This window comes from Dipodomys spectabilis, unplaced genomic scaffold (assembly GCF_019054845.1).
Source record: "Dipodomys spectabilis isolate Male_0828 unplaced genomic scaffold, ASM1905484v1 ptg000030l, whole genome shotgun sequence".
Lineage (NCBI taxonomy): Eukaryota > Metazoa > Chordata > Mammalia > Rodentia > Heteromyidae > Dipodomys > Dipodomys spectabilis.
In genome coordinates, this window is record NW_024870707.1 from 2,955,900 (window position 1) to 2,973,189 (window position 17,290).

A 17,290-nucleotide genomic window follows, 5' to 3' on the forward strand; every position below is an offset into this window, starting at 1 on the left:
TTGATGTTGGTGCCCTGCATCTTGTATATTCACTTCTCTAATTTGGGGAGGGGAAGGGAAAAAAACAAAATGCTTAAATAAGGATACAGTTTGACCCATTGTAACAATGAGATGCACAAGACACTATGTTGAAAAAGCAACTTTACAATTTAGGTAAGGATTGGGGGGGGGTGTAGCTGTGGAGGTGGGAGAGAAGGGATGGTAGGGGGAAAACAGAGGAGGAGGTTACAATACTTGATAGGAAATGTACTCATTACCTTGCTCATGTAACTGTAACCCCTCTGTAAAGTATTTTTACAATAAAAAACATATTAAAAAAGATGTGGTTTGCAAGAGTGTGGATGGAGCTAAAGATTATTGTGCAAAAATAAAATGCCAGAATGAGGAAGACAAATATTAACTACTTGTTACAATATGAGGAATACAGATGTTAAAACAATAAATCAGTCATATGCAAAATAGGAATTGTTTGAGGCAAGAAGCCGTGTGATAGGGAGGGCAAAGGAGATGGCAAAAAGAACAGATCAAAATAATTTATATGCAGGTATAAATAATACAAGCCATTGAAACTGTTTTCAATAATAAGTGAATTGATTGCACCTATACATGGCCTTGCGATGCCTGCATTTAGCCTGCTATCAACTAAAGGGTATGATATACATGCCCTGTTCCCCTTTGGTTCTGCTGAAGTTTCAACACTTCCTTGCTTTCCCATTCAATGAGAAGATGGATGAAACCAACACAATCAGAAACCAAAGCAAACAGAAGTGATCAAATACTACATTCCACATTGTGGAATTTTCCAGTTTCCAGCTGTTATTCTAAAACCAATGGTAACTACTGAATAATGGTGCTCCTGGCTCCTAAAATTTTAAAGGGTATATTGAACTGCTGACAAAAAATATATTTACAATCCTCTATAATAATAATGTCATTTCAAAGGACAATATTAAGTGCTACAATAATAGCACTCTTGTAAGACTTTCTTAGCTCAACTGAAAAATAAATGAACATTATAGAAAGTATGAATTATAAAGATACCATAATTAAGGGATTTTTTTTCTGGAAACAAAAACAAAACTTTCAGATGTCACCGATGCTATAAAATTACAGAAATATTTAATCCTGATGAGAGAAATGACAGAAAGTCTTGAAACCATCTGTCTAACCACATTAGCAATATTGGCTTCACTTTCATGATTGTAACTTCACATCAATTTGGTGCAAAACAGTTCCCACAGGAGCTTTCCCTTTGGGTCTTCACATATCTTTTATTTCCTAGCAGTGAATCCTGAATAGCTTCTTTGATTTGAAGATTCATGGGAGGGACAGGTTGTGTCCACATCAAGTTGTTCTTTTACGTTTTCCAAAGTAAGAGGAAGCAGTTGGAAGGACAAATTACATATCCCCTCAAAATGTGAAATCTGGTAGAAGTAAGAATTAACATTTAATGTTTTTCATATAAAGAGGTAAAAATCTTTGGTATTTGGATTAATATTATGTAAAATTTTGAACTCTGAAAGTGGTTATTTTCAAGAGAAAGATAATTTGGGAAAATTGGCCTGGCAATCCAAGAGCCATTTAATTTGACATGACTATTTTAAATTTGTATTTTAAAACTATAACTAAATAGGGTAAAAGTACATGAGATTTGGAACATACAATTTTTTCAGCTCTGCTTTTTTAAAATTGATTTCCTTTTGGAGAAGAGAAGGATTATAATAAATCTTGTGGCTGTATTATTTCCATCAGCTGTAGCAAGAAGAACATTTGTTTTGCTGCTTTTTGCATTTTATACATTTTTTATTGTAAAAATATTATACAGAGGGGTTACAGTTACATGAGCAAGGTAAGGTGTACATTTCTTATCAAGCATTATTACCTCCTCCTTTGTTTTTTCCCTTCCATCTCTTCCCTACCACCTCCACAACTACAATCTCCCCCACCCCCTGTCTAAATTGTAAAGTTCATTTTTCAACATAGTGGTTTGTGCATCTCATTGTTACAAGGGGTCAACCTGTATCCCTATTTATGCATTTAGTTTTTTCCCTTCCCCTCCCCAAATTAGAGAAGTGTATATACAACATGCAGGGCACCGACATCAAATACAGTGAAAACAGGGGTTATATCGTAGGGGAGGAACATAAAAAGAAAAAAATCACATAGTACATTATAAATATATTAGAAGCAATAGCAAGAAAGAAAAAACCACTCGTGTCCCTAACTTGGGGTTCATTTCGCTTAACATCATCTTATCTGGTCATATGTACATAGCTTTTAAACTTGTCTGCTTGTCCCAGACATATACTAATTATTGCAAATAAGGGAAACCATGGGACCTATGTTTCTTTGGGCTTGGCTTACTTCACTTAATATAATTTTTTCCAAGTCTTTCCATTTCCTAACAAATGGGGTGATGTCATTCTTTCTGGTGGAGGCATAGAATTCCATTGTGTATATATACCACATTTTCTTGATCCATTCATCTACTGAGGGGCATCTGGGTTGGTTCCATATATTAGCTATGGTAAATAATGCTACAATAAATATAGTTGTGCTGGTAGCTTTAGTATGGTCTTGTTTGTAAACATTTGGGTAAATGACCAAAAGTGGGATTGCTGGGTCATAGGGGAGCTCTATGTGGAGTCTGTTGAGGAACCTCCATACTACTTTCCAAAGTGGTTGAACAAGTTTACACTCCCACCAGCAATGCAGTAGGGTTCCCTTCTGTCTACATCCCCTCCAGCATCTGTTGTTGTTAGAGTTCTTGATTATAGCCATTCTAACGGGTGAGGTGGAATCTCAACGTTGTTTTGATTTACATTTATTTTTATTTTGTTTATATGCAGATCTTCTTCTGAGTACTTGTGCAATCTTAGGCTGTACTGTACTTGCTGGAAGGCAAGATCAATAATTAAATGACATATGAATTTCATGACCAATGAATTGTCATGAAAATAAAGTGATAAATGAGAAGTAATTTATATTATGCCAGAAAGAATAAAATATTCCTTGAGTCTTATGTGTTCTAAAAATTTTGGTATCATTAGTCCTATGTCCACATCCATGGTATTGTGCATTGATGCTTTTCTTTCTTTCTTTCTTTCTTTCTTTCTTTTTGTCCCTTGTATGACAGAAGTTGAGATACCCTTGGGAAGAATTTGTCACTGAGATCTGAAGAAATTTAAATAGTAGAGTTTAAACCAAAGGTATGTATTCAAAAGGAGAAACTTCTTTGCCGCTAAAATCTTGTATACTTATATGCAGATAGGATGTATATGTGTAGAAAGATAAAGACAGGGTGAGGGATGAAATCGAGAGTAGGAGAGACACAGTGAGAGGCAGAGAGAGAGAGAGAGAGAGAGAGAGAGAGAGAGAGAGAGAGAGAGAGAGAGAGAGAGACAGATAGACTGTCAGACAGACAGACAGACTGTCAGATTCAAGATATCAAGAAGCGATGGAATTTGAAGAGAAAGAGGTTTGTCAACTTGGCATTTTCAGAAAATCCTTAGTAGAGACTCCAGGAACTACTGCAAAGCATCTAAGTCTACAGAGTTAGGTGTTTTCCTGGATGATATTCAAACCCTGTAAATAATACAGAACTGGATCTATGTTTTAATACAGAGGAACACTCTGATATCAGGGGTGTAATTTGGACCTAGTTTTTCCATTTTCAGAAGTTGAATCTTCTAACTTTCCCCCAGTTCTATTCTGCGAGTTTAATGTTAAGTTTACCCCTAGGTTCCTTTTTTCCCTATTCACCTTACAGATTTCTCCACAAAACTTCAAACCAGAGCAACCTTCTCCTCATAGCCGCGTTCCCCTCTGTGAACTTAGCGCGTGTAAAATATGAGTTCCTCAGTCTGCCTCTTGTGGCAGACCACAAAATCCATCTCAGCAGAAATCTTAGTCAATACGCTGGTGTATATATTTACAATGGTTTTTCTTCTTCAAAACGTTTTCAAGGCTGCTCTCTTGATTGAACAAGCCCTTTTCCACATGCATATTTTTTACATGAACTTATTTTGTTTGGGAGATTAAATAAGATGGGTAGATGAGCAGTAGTGTTCTATGTACCAGTTGAAGAAACTGCTTAGAGAGAATGCAGAGTTCAAGTAAAAAACAAAGAGACTCACAGTGCAGCTAGGTTGGCGCAATTTATGTTTCTTAGGCAGCTCTATACTTAGTATACTACATTGCTTCCTCATAGATGCCAATGAAAGGACACAAGTTCACTTAGAATAATAGGCTTTGTGTGTATATATATATATATATATATATATATTATTGTAACAATACTGTACAAAGTGGTTACAGTGACATGAGTAAGGCAATGAATACATTTCCTATCAAGCATTGTTACCCCCTCCTTTGTTTTCCCCTACTATCCCTTCCTTCCCCACCTCCCCAACCCACAAAGCTGTAAGGTTTGTTTTCAACATAGTGTCTTGTACATCTCATTGAAAATAAAGCATATGTTTACAGCAAAGACTACTTGGACAGTGGTTAAGAGTGATCATCCTCACAATGCTCTACTCCCAGATACACAGCATCGGAATAGCTTCCATGTCTTCAATCTGGTCATTGTGTAGGTCCTTTGTCATGTTTCCAATATGCCAGGAATGCTTTCTTTCTTTTTTATTAATAAGTTTTTTATTATGAAAATACCATACAGAGGGGTTATAATTACATGAGCAAGGTAATGAGTACATTTCTTATCAAGCGTTGTTGCCTCCAGGAATTATTTCAAAATGTGCCTTTTGGAGTTTTAGGAATAAAGTGAAGGTGTTATATAAGAAAACATAATGTTCTTCTATTAAGATGCTTGGCATGGACATCCCAAAGTATTTATTTCTAGTCTCTTCAAGGCCTAAATGTGACCAAATGGGCCCTGAGGAAACACTAAATAAAAAACCCAACAACTCCAGGCTGTTTCACTGCTGTTCTTAAGGAGATTGAGTGTCTTTTTGTAAAATACATATTAATTACACTAGATACATGAAATGTTAGTTGTGATATTGAAATTTTATAGATTGTTTATATGTAAAGTTGAAGAGAAGAAGGTATGACTTGAAGTATGGCTCAAAGGCTAAAGCACTTGAGAAGGAAATTGAAATCATGAGTTCAACATCAGCGCTATATATATATATATATATATATATATATATATATATATATATGCACACATAAATATTCAGAGATAGATAGATATTTAGACAGTTATGTGTATACATGTGTGAATGTCTGTACATTCTAAATTGCAAAGTGTTCACAATGTACTATCATCTTTCTTTGTTTACAGCTGTAGAAAAACACTTAAAAATCCACTTGACCTGAACAAGACAGCACACCTGTTGAGAACATGGAGCCAGACATCAGATTCGGGTTCTTAGGTCTACTATATAATGTCTTCAAATTTTGATGCAGTAAATTTACTCTTAACTTGTTGTTTCTTCACATGTAAGATGAATATAAGAATATTACCCAGTAGGATTTTTTCTGCATTTAAATATATGAAAATATATGAAATGTTTTCAGTCATACAATATTCTTTGATCAAATGCCATTAGAAATATTGATACTTTGAATATAAAAATCTTTTATAGTCATCAATTGTATGCATCTGCTTTTTTCCCAAATTTTTTTTTTGCTGTTCCTGGGGCACAGGGATTCTGTCACTGAGTCTCTCGGTGCTCAAGGCTAGAGCTCTACCACTTGACCCACAGCACCATTTCCGTCTTTTTCTGCTTATGTGATACTGAGGAAGCAAACCCAGGGCTTCATGCACGCTAGACAAGCACTCTACCACTAAGCCACATTCCCAGCCCTCCCCTCAATTTTTTATGAATATGTAATTTCAGAAGAACTAAGTTTCTGCTGCATATTATAGACTCACTTTGATTCATGGAAAAACAGAACGTCACCGAATTTGTTTTCACGGGACATTTTGGAAGTAAGCAAGCAGAGCTAGTCTTCTTTTTTTTGTTCCTGCTTTGTTACCTGGCAGTTATAATGGGGAACCTTATCATCCTACTCACCATCCTCTGCAGCCATCTCATAGAACAACCAATGTATTACTTTCTTTGCCACCTTTCCCTCATGGACCTCTGCTACACATCCACTGTCGTTCCCCGGCTTATCAAGGATTTGGCTGCAACAAGAAGAAGTATTTCTTACAACAGCTGCATGGCTCAACTCTTTATTGTCCACTGGCTGGCAGCTGTGGAAATGTTCATTTTGGTGTCTATGGCTTTTGACCGATATGTTGCTATTGTCAAACCACTCCACTACATGGTCATCGTGAACCGGAAGCGGTGTAACCTGCTGATAGCCATGGGTTGGGGACTTGGCTTCTGCCATTCTATTGCCTTGCTGCTGATGGTGCTCAATTTACCTTTCTGTGGTCCTAATCAGATAAATCACTATGTGTGTGATATCAAGCCTCTTTTGAAACTGGTTTGCAAAGATATCCATCTGGTTAGCATTTTAGTGATTGCTAATTCGGGGACAGTAGTCATTGTAATTTTCGTTGTGCTGTTTGCATCATATATAGTCATCTTATATAACCTCAGGATGAGATCCTCCGCAGGAAGACGCAAAGCTCTCTCCACCTGTAGCTCTCACATAATGGTTGTGGTTCTATTTTTTGTGCCCTGTATTTTTACCTATAGCTTCCCTGCAGGTGGTAAAAATAAGGATAAAGAAATCTCTGTGTTGTATACCGTGATTGCCCCCATGCTAAATCCTCTCATTTATACTCTGAGAAATAAGGAGATGAAAATTGCTATGGGGAAGGTCTGGGGGCGAATGTCACATTCACGATTAAGGTAAGTAAGGGGTGATTTATTTATAACCCTTTCAGTCCCATGTCCCCGTGATAGGTATCATTTGTGTTGTTACAAATATAGTGCCTAGAAGGTTTTGTGGGACTTGGGCTAAATGGACTTTCTTGTTATTTATATGAGGTAATAAATCATATTTGAATTCACATCGGAATCTCTGTGAGATGCTTCAAATAGTCCAGATGTGACCAAGTGGATTTGAATCTTTATAATTTCCTGTATATTTTCCTCTGCACATCCTTCTTCTTGGTGTAATAGCTCGGTGGTGGGAACCATGGGTAGTAATTTGCAAGCGTTGATTTTAATCTCTAGCACCAAAATAGATTGTAAATCAGGCACATTTTCAGATGGCTCAGTCCTCTCCACAAAATTTTTAAATTAAACTCTTCTCATTCAAATACAATCTAGTCTTCTCATATGTCATACCCAAAATTGGTCCACATCTAATGTGCTTATTTTATAACTCAGTACAGTGGAAGAAATAATAGTGATAAAGATAAGAATTGGGATCATGGTGATATTGACATCATACTGACACAGTTCAACAGGAATCAAATAGGTCACTACATACAAATAAGAATTGAAAAATATCTCTTTTTCTCGTCTCTTCTCTGTGCTTGTGGACCTCTGTTTTCTTGCCTTCTTCTTCGCTCCCCTCTCCTCCTCTTCTTCTCTTCCTCTCCTTTCCTCTCCTCTTCTCTTTCCACATACCTCCATCTTGTGCTTGGAAGCATTTTGCTCTTCCCCTAATAAAATTTTTTTTGTAAAAAAAACAATGAATTGAAAAATGGAATTATGTCAGGTTACAAAAAGCTTCTGTACAGGTATTTTCACAATAAAAAAGGAAAAAAAATAAAGAAAATAATTTTCAGATTGAGGAGATAGCATAGGGAATGTGAGAACATAGTTATACATCATCTGACAAGGGATTAATATTTGCAATATATACACTGCAAAATATTAAACAAAAGAAAAATTATATTGGAAATTAATTGGACAGTTTCCAAAGGAAGAACTAATATTCACTAAACACCCAAAGAAATGTTCCATAATTTTAGCTATAAAAGAAATGTAAATCAAAACAGCATTGAGATTCCACCCCTCCTGCCATGGTCATAATGGCAATTATCAAGAAAAGAAAGAACAAAAAATAAAAAAATAAAGAAATCTCATACTATGTTGACAGAAATGTAATTAGTGCAGAAATATAATTAGAAATGAGCATGACATTTCATCTAAATACTAAAAACAGAACTAAAAAACAGAACCTTGATATGTAGGATTCCTGAGGTTATAGCAAAAGTGATTTAAATTTGCAGACAATTGACCTACATGCAAACAATGATTAATTTCCCAAGACCTTAGTAACCTGCAGATGAGTTGTCCTAAACAGAGAAATGAACAGAAAAAATGTGGTACGTATAGACAATTGAGGGCTATTCAGGCATTAGTAAAAGAAAATATGTCACTTGCAGAAATGTGGATGAAACTGAGATTACTTAATCACAATACGCCAGCTAGGAAAGAAAAATATGTATTAACTTAAATAAAGTAGATTCAAGTCAAACAGTACAATCCCTTAAAAAGTCAAAATCAAAGCTCAAGAATATAAACACCAAGAAATAGGTAATACTTGAAATGCATGGGAGAAGGGAAAGAGGTAGACAAACAAAGGAAAGAAGTGGGGAGAAATCAGCCAAGAATTCAATGTATAGCCTCCAAAATTGAAAGTGAGAAAAGAGACAGGTGGAAAAGAATGGGGGAGTATGGTAAAGATGCATTATAGTCACAAACTTCTTTGTTGAATGGCAACTCCATTGTACAACTACTTAGCAATAATAATAAAAAAGAAAATTATTGTATGTTTTCTCATATAAATGATCAAAATAAGTCAAATGCAAAAAGACAAATACCACGTATTTTCTTTCCCTCATGTGGAGATACTAAATACGTAAATACAAGCAAACAACAAACAAATATGAAGATAAAAACTTCACTTGGGAAATATTTTGTGTTGGGAGGACCTGGGGAATAAGGGAAGGCAGGCAAGCAAGAAGATGGGGGGATAGGATACAAATACATTTCATGAATGTGTTTTGTACAATATAAAAAATAGAACAAGGAAATCCTGTAGAGTAGCCTTCCCTAGACCTTTGAGAATGGGCTATTATGAAGTCAGGACTATGATTTATATATTCGGTTCAGTTTAGGTTCAATTGATATGTTTTTTTTCCTTCTCTTACTCAAGGAGGAGGCTGGGACCAAACAAAGCCACACATAAACAGAAAAATTAATACAAAACTTATTTAGATATAGTGATATTTTCCAATCACTAGCCATTCATCTAATGCTAGTTAATATGTATGAACACAAAATAGTGTTCATAGCTTCTAAATTTCCAATGCTTATACTTTAATATTGAAGAATATTTGCAATCCTGTATGAAAATGGTATTAATTTGGATGATATTGTTGAATATAATAGTGATTCTCATTCTTTCTGGGCAAAATATTGCTATTAAATGATGCATGATTCAAGATTTATTAAATATTTATTTTATGAGCATCAGTGAATTCAATCTTTAAGGAGATTTTTTTCTGGGAAAGAGAAAATAATTTCTAATTTCTAATATTTCACCAATGCTATAACATTATAGACATTGTTTTTTTTGAAGTTATATCCCAAAGAGATAAATGATAGAAAGCTTCACAATCTTCTGTAATGTTATTTTATTGTTATTGAATCCACCTTTATAATTACTATTCCACATGCATTTGACTCATAACAATGCTCATAAGAATTGTCCTCTGGGGTCCCCTTAGTTTTTAATTCAGAGTATTATCAGCAATGTATCACTAGAAGCTGCTTTTAGTCTCAAGATTGATGGGAAAGACAGGATTTTTTCACATCTCCTTCATGTTTTCAACTCAGAAGAGTAAAAAGGTTGAGCATGAAGGACCATCCTAACATTCCAAAAATCTGAAATCCGAATTACTAGTATTAGCATAGATTATTTTCCTTACATTGGGGTAAAATGTTTGAAGTTTGGAACAACCTATACTATGGTAGGTGTTATATTCTTCTGATATGTATATATATATATATATATATATATATATATATATATATAATGTTTTTGTTGGTTACTTTCAAGAGAATATATAAGGCATTCAGGAAAATTGAATAGTAAAGTCAAACAAAATTGAGAGTGATTTTTTACTGTATTTGCTCAAATGCAAGTATTCATAGTAAGAATTTATGAGCACCAGAACATACAAACATGGTTTAGGTGTAGATCTACCCCTTAAGACTTTTGAATCCTTTGCCTATAACACTTCTGGAAGCCAGAGGCAATAATAAAATAATATAAAGCTGTTTGTTCATGGTGAAGGTAAGAGTGACATATGGTTGAAACTATTTAATTGCAAATATTTGGTATATAGACATTTTATTTAAATGCAGTGATAATTAAGCATGCACTCTTCTATTTCACAGTGTTCAATGTCCAGATATTAAAACTCTTTGGAAACATCAAAACATAAGACTCTTGATGGAGCTGCACACAATTTATGTGCTCTTAAGATTGCAATCCTATATTTATTTCCCCACCTTTGTACTTCAATATTCTCTTTCTTTTCTTCCCATCTGACACTAGTTGAAATATTTAGGGAAATACTATATCATTGAGATCTTTCTGGAAGAGCAGAAATGATAGGATGCATACAAGATATGCATCTGTGATGATTAAAGTTTTTCATTTCTAAAACCATGTGGGATTATGTGGAATTATGCATATATGTAGATGGGATGTGTGTGGGGGATAAAGAGGGGAAAAGAGAGGTAAGAGGGATGGAGAGCAAAGAGAGAGGCAAAGAGAGATTTCAGTGTATTACAAGATGGTAAGGGATTTGAAGAAGGTGATTAAGTTTCTAGGAGATTCTAGGCGAAGCCCTAGGTTTCATTGAACTAATTGTTTGAATCAACTCTGGCCACGATATTCTTTGCTTCATCCCAAAGCTATATGACAACTCCACATGTATATTTTAAGAGACACTGATGTTTGCACCAATATTGGGTAAAATATCTTAAAACAATCATAGGGATTTTCCCCATTTTTAAAAAGACTCTCCAGTATTTCTGAAGTTTTAATCTGTAATCTTAATGAGAAATTATCCAATGATCCCTTTTTTGTTATTAACTCACAGACTTGTCCTCATAACTTCAACCAAGTACAAAAGAATTATATTAATACCCTTTTAGTGGGTGGTTAAAGTCCTTCAACCCTTCTTGGAGCAGAACACAAATTCCACTGAAGGTGAAACCTTGCAGATATGAAGATGATGTTCTGTATTTATGATAATTTTCTTCTTTCCAGTGCATGTTCATAAGTTAGGACTGTTCTGTAAACTTGCTAGCCTTTTTAATTATGCAAACTTATTTTATTGTAGAATAAATAAGGGAAGTAGATTATCAGAGTTCTTTCTAATTACCAGTTAGAAAGTCTCAGAAAAAATGAGAATTTATTCTCTTTGTTTATTATTTATTCTCCAAGAATAAAGAAGTTCACAGAGTCTCTTCCTCCTCCTCCTCCACCTGATTTTTTACTCAGGGATCTGTCTAAGACATCAATCACATTGTTCTCCCACAGAGTTCAGTGAGAAAACACAAATACATTAAAGTCAACAGTCTTTTGTATGAAGGGAGATATTTAATTATTGGCAACAGATTATGTTTTCAACACAGGGACCCTCTGCTCTAGACACATAGCTTAAGATGTCTAAAATACTCTATGCCCTGCCCAGTGTCACTAGAAAATGAATAGCTCTCTAAAATGTTTCTGATAGAGTTTGTGGGAGTGAGTGAAAGCTTTTTACAAAATTAAAAGCAATGTGTTCCTCTATTTAGATGACTGAAATTAGATACCTCAGTATCCTGATTGCTAGTCTATCCAAATCTGGAACGTGACCAAAGATGCCATGGAGAAATACCGAAAATTTTATCACCTAACCCAAGCTATTCCTCTATCATTAAGAGCAATTGCAATATTTATTTATTTATTATTTGTCAATAATAAATATTGTTTACATATAAATGACATTTTAGGAGGCAAAATTGGGATTTTATAAATAAATTACATGTATAATTTTCAAGGAATATAGAATTTGTGAATATTATATACCTAACAATGAAAGATCACTTAGCATAATATTCTATTTATTTAGAGCACTAGAGAATAGTTAGAATTTTACTTGACCATAGATAATGTGAAACAGCTTATGGAAACAGGGAATGTATTCCATCAGATGTATGTTCATATATTAGATGATATATAATATCTCAATTATTTCATGTGCTTTCTAATACCTCCTCTTCACTATTTTTTAAAAAAATAACAAATATAAGAACAGTGACTATTAGGTTTCCATGAGAGTCAAATTGTATTTTTCTGAAAAAGTTTTATAAAAGTTTTTTTTCAAAAATTATGTTTTCCTTAAATACTATTTGGAATAAAATGATGCCTTTTCATGTAAAAAGGTTAAGATATGAATCTTGTAATAAATTTGTTCTGTGGAGTTCTTCTTAGTTATAAATATCTACAAAACAAAAAATTACTTTAAAGATGCATTGTATTCTAAGCCAGATGCCAGTGACTCATAACTGCAATCCTAGCTACACAGGAATTCAAGACCTGGTGAATCACCATTAAAGGCCAGCCCTGGCAAAAAATTTGCTAGACCCCAGCTCCCCAAAATTCAGCAAAAGCAGAAATGGGGATGTAGCTCAAGTTGTAAAACACTACACTAGAAAAAAGATAATCTGAGTTTGAATCCAATTAACACACACACACACACACACACACACACACACACATCAATCAAAATGTATTGTACTCTGTATAATATAAGATGAATTGAGTTCTATGGTGAATGGCAGAATCAACTTGACTTCATGGAAAAGCATAATGTTACTGAATTTGTTTTGATGGGACTTTTTGGAAATAAGCAAACAGAACTAGTGTTTCTGTTCTTGTTCCTGCTCTGCTACCTGACACTCATAATGGGAAACTCTGTCATCATCCTCACTGTCACCTGTAGTCATCTGATAGAGCAACCAATGTACTACTTTCTCTGCCACCTTTCCCTCATGGACCTCTGCTACACCTCCACTGTGGCTCCCCGACTTATCAGCGACTTGGTTGCAACCAGAAGAGACATTTCCTACAACAACTGCATGACGCAGCTCTTCACTGGGCACTGGTTGGCGGGTGTGGAAATATTCATCTTGGTGGCCATGGCCTTTGACCGTTATGTGGCCATTGTCAAGCCACTGCATTACATGGTGATCATGAACCGGAAGAGGTGTAACTTGCTCATCGCCATGGCCTGGGGTCTTGGTTTTGGGCATTCTCTTGCATTGCTGCTCATGGTACTGAATTTACCGTTCTGTGGTCCGAACGTGATAAACCATTACATGTGTGATATCAAGCCTCTTTTGAAACTTGTTTGCAAAGATATCCATGTGGCTAGCATCTTAGCGATTGTCAATTCGGGGACAGTATTAGTTGTAATTTTTATTGTGCTGTTAACTTCATACATACTCATTTTATGTCATCTTAGGACAAGATCCTCTGCAGGGCGGCACAAAGCTCTCTCTACCTGTAGCTCTCACATAATGGTGGTTGTTCTATTTTTTGTGCCTTGCATTTATACCTATAGCCTACCTGTGGAAAGTGCTAATGAGGATAAACAAATCTCTGTGTTCTACACAATGATAACTCCCATGCTAAATCCTCTCATATATACTCTGAGAAACATGGAGATGAAAATGGCTATGCGGAAGATATGGTGTCAAATGTCACATTCTGAATTAATGTAATTGGGGAATGGTCATTATGCTTTGAGTTCTACTTTCCCAGGACAGTTACTACTTAAATGGTCATGTAAGCATCATGAATTTTCATTGTGGGGATGGACTAAATGACCTACTATGTTTACTCCATTGGGAAAAAATCCCTACAATACAATAACCTACTGTTATTGAGATGTAATCTGTATGTTAAATGGTCCTTTTAGCCAAGATAGAAATGGGAAGATTTGAAGATTTCAAGAAATGTTCTTGTAAAACACATCCTTCTGCTTTGGGTTATAGCTCAATGGTGAAAAGAATGCTTAGCATGTGAAAGATAGGGGCTAATTCAGAGCAACAAAAAGGAATAAAAACATGTGAGTTATTTCCATTCTTATTCAGACTATTGCATTAAATTCTATTTTCTGTGAAATACAACTTAATGCTCTGAAACAAAGGAGGAGGCAACAACACTTGATAAATGTACTCATTACCTTGCCTGTGTAATTGTAACTCCTCTGTATGTTATTTTCACAATAAAAAATAAAATAAAAATAAAGAAGCCTTCCAAAACTGACATGTTCTCATCTGCTGGTCTCAGAACTTACCACACTGTAAGAAAGTGTGGTATGGAGTCTTCGAGCTAATGTCAATCCCCAAAACACATTGACAGGTTTTTATCTCTATATTGGCAATTTGTCAGAGATTCATTTTATAATAATTGTGAAATCAGTAATAATTGCATTGTTATATTTTTAATTCCTTTTCATGCTTTTTCTGTGTGTGTGTGTGTGTGTGTGTGTGTGTGTGTGTGTGTGTGTGTGTGTGGCGGGGGCAGGACGGGCTCATGCCTGGGCCTAGAGATTGAACTCAGGTACTAGCACTATCCCTAGGTTGTTTTGATCAAGTTTGCCACTGCTCCATTTCTGGCTTTTTTTCTTTTAGGAGACAGGGTGGTTAATCAGAGATAAGTATCTCATGGATGTTCATGAAATTCATTTCTCCTTACTCCATATTTATCAGTCTTGCATTAGGTTTTCTTTTGAGTCTCTTTCTCTCTCCATATATATGTGTGTGTGTGTGTGTGTGTGTGTGTGTGTGTGTGTGTATACATATATATATATGAGTACATTTCTTTTTGAAGAGTTTTACCTTCTCCCTCATTGCTCCCATTTCCACCTCAACTTCCCTTTTTATAAAGTTCAAATGGTGTCTAGTGAATATCATTGTTGCGTTGGTTCATGCTTTGTTTCAACATTTCTGTGATTCCCTTCCCTTCCCCAAATCAAATCAACCTATATACAAGACAAAGATTATAAAACCTCTTATTTTCATATCTTGGAGTTCATTTCATTTAGCATCATTTTATATGGTCGTATGTACAAAGCTATTGAGCTATTGTGATCCTCTGTTAGAACTATTCTAGAGATATTCTAGTTATTACAAATGAGGGAAACAATACAGCCTATGTTTCTTTGGGCCTGGCTTGCTTCACTTAATGTAATTTTTCCAAGTGTTTCCATTTCCTTACAAACGGTGCAATGTCATTCTCTCTACTGGAAGCATCTGTCTTCAATCTGAGACTGTGTCTTCTACATCATCTATTTTGTTGTCAACTTTCTACTTTTTTAAATTTCTCTGCCTTCTAATTGGTCATTGTTGATGGCTTCTGTCTTTTTACTGACATTTTATTTTAAGTCTAGTATGGACTTCTTTACGTCCTTGATTTATCATATCAGTGTCTTCTCTCATATCTTTTAGTTGGGTGACTATTTTTTCACTGGACTCCCTTATATTCTGCTGGAATTCATTTAGCTTTCTGTTAGTAAACTCCATGAAATCTTCCACTAATCTTTGCTTAGTCTCCTCACATGCATGAATTACCTTGTGTAGGCTTTCTATCTTTTCATCAATCATATTTATCAGTAGCATTTTCTAAAGCATTTTGAGAACTCTTTTCTAGGCCCTTGATTGTCTGCTCTATTGTCTGGCTATTATCTATGAGAATTAAACTTCCTTGACTTGCCATTTTTCTTGTTTCCCTGTGAGTTGTTTTGCCTATTTGGAAATCCTTTAAATTTAAATTTTGGGAAACTGTGGTCTTCCTAATAGGCTGTTATCTATGTTCTTGGTTGATCATAAAGTCAATGAGTTGATATTCTGCTGTGATTTACTCATCTGGGGTCAGATTTGTTGAGACTGTTAAGTGGAGGGTTGAGATATAGTTGTGTTGAGATGCTGTGATGCTAACAATTGTCTATCAATTTAAAAAATGAGATTATTGTGCAACCAGGAATGGAAAGGCATAGTTTTTCAGAGAGATCTATTGGTGAGAGAAGCCTAATGTTATGGAGGAGTTATATAGAGGAAATAAAAGAGGGCAAGTAATGGTTACCAAAGAGGACACAGATGAGGGAGATAGACCTTGTAGTCTACACCACTGAAGAAAATCAAGTTGACCAATCAAGCCACAGGACCTCAAGCTGACCAGAGACTCCAACCAGACTCTGGTTACAGACAAAAGGGAGATACAGAACTCTTCCCACCCCTCCCCCCCCAAAAAAAAATCAAAGAACTATTTTTTTCTTTTTCTTCTTCTTCTTTTCTTTTTTTCTTTTTTTTGTTTTGTTTTTTTTTTTCATTTTTTGTTACCTTATATATATAAAAAAATTTTCCATTTCTAAAACTTTTATTAATCTTTAATTTTTGCCTCTTTTGAAAAAATAATTGTTTCCAGTAACTTTTTTTTTTCTCCTCTTATAATTTTTATTTTAGGAATACGTGAATGTGTGTTTTGCTTTCTTTTCTTGTCTTCTTTCTCTTTTTCTTTCATTCTTAATTATCTTTTTGTTTTTTGTCTAGCTCTACTGAACTTCTGATCTTTTCTTCTCACTTTCCTATCCTTTCCACCTTTGCCTCTTTTGTTCTTCTTTATGTGACTTAACTCTTGTCCTGCACATCCTCAGATAAACCCGTAGTTAACTAGTAGACCCTATCCTCCATTGTGTACACACTTAATCCACAAACTTATTACTCAATTCAAAACCTCTGAGACTTAAATTCTTTAATAGCAGTACTACCTCTTTATACCTATATAATATTTTAAGCATTTTTTTAAAGTTTTTCACATCTCCTCTATGTCCCTCCCTTTCTCTGAACATATTCACATTCCTCTCTAAATAGATGGTCTTTTAATCTCTATAATAACATTAATTTTTACGTTTCTATTTTTTTTCTGGTCTCTTTAAATTCCCCTTTCCCTTTCTTCTTTTTTTTCTCTCTCTACTTGCATCCTACCCGACCTATTTCCTGCATTGTGATTAGGACATTGTTAACTCTCCCTGTGCCTCCCCACACCAATCTATTCCTATTTTTTACCCACATCTCTCCCTAACCCTAATAATTTCTGGTTTTCCAAATTCTTCTCTGCGGTTCCAAGTCCTTTAACATATAGTTGTTTGATGTTGAATAGATGTATCTGTTGAACTAGATTGTATCTGTAGACTATTGACTGTACAAATGCAAACTTTGGTTGATGGTTGCCTTAAGATAGTGTTCTAGCACAAAACTGGTGCTATTTTCATCTCAAATGGACAGAGTAA

The 17,290-nt window shown here is 35.0% G+C and overlaps 2 protein-coding genes across 2 annotated transcripts; both read left to right on the forward strand.

Annotated features, from left to right (window-relative positions):
• Window positions 1-5,904: 5,904 nt before the first annotated feature.
• Window positions 5,905-6,831, forward strand: LOC122105383 (olfactory receptor 4P4-like). The gene has a single exon (XM_042676642.1). The coding sequence runs from the start codon at window positions 5,905-5,907 to the stop codon at window positions 6,829-6,831; it is 927 nt and encodes a 308-aa protein (XP_042532576.1).
• A 5,960-nt stretch (window positions 6,832-12,791) lies between these two features.
• LOC122104704 (olfactory receptor 4P4-like) lies at window positions 12,792-13,718 on the forward strand. The gene has a single exon (XM_042675644.1). The coding sequence runs from the start codon at window positions 12,792-12,794 to the stop codon at window positions 13,716-13,718; it is 927 nt and encodes a 308-aa protein (XP_042531578.1).
• Window positions 13,719-17,290: the final 3,572 nt, after the last annotated feature.

Bases quoted from the DNA above. Each gene is read 5' to 3' on its own strand.
- LOC122105383 (XM_042676642.1), top strand. From the start codon at position 5,905: ATGGAAAAACAGAACGTCACCGAATTTGTTTTCACGGGACATTTTGGA.
- LOC122104704 (XM_042675644.1), top strand. From the start codon at position 12,792: ATGGAAAAGCATAATGTTACTGAATTTGTTTTGATGGGACTTTTTGGA.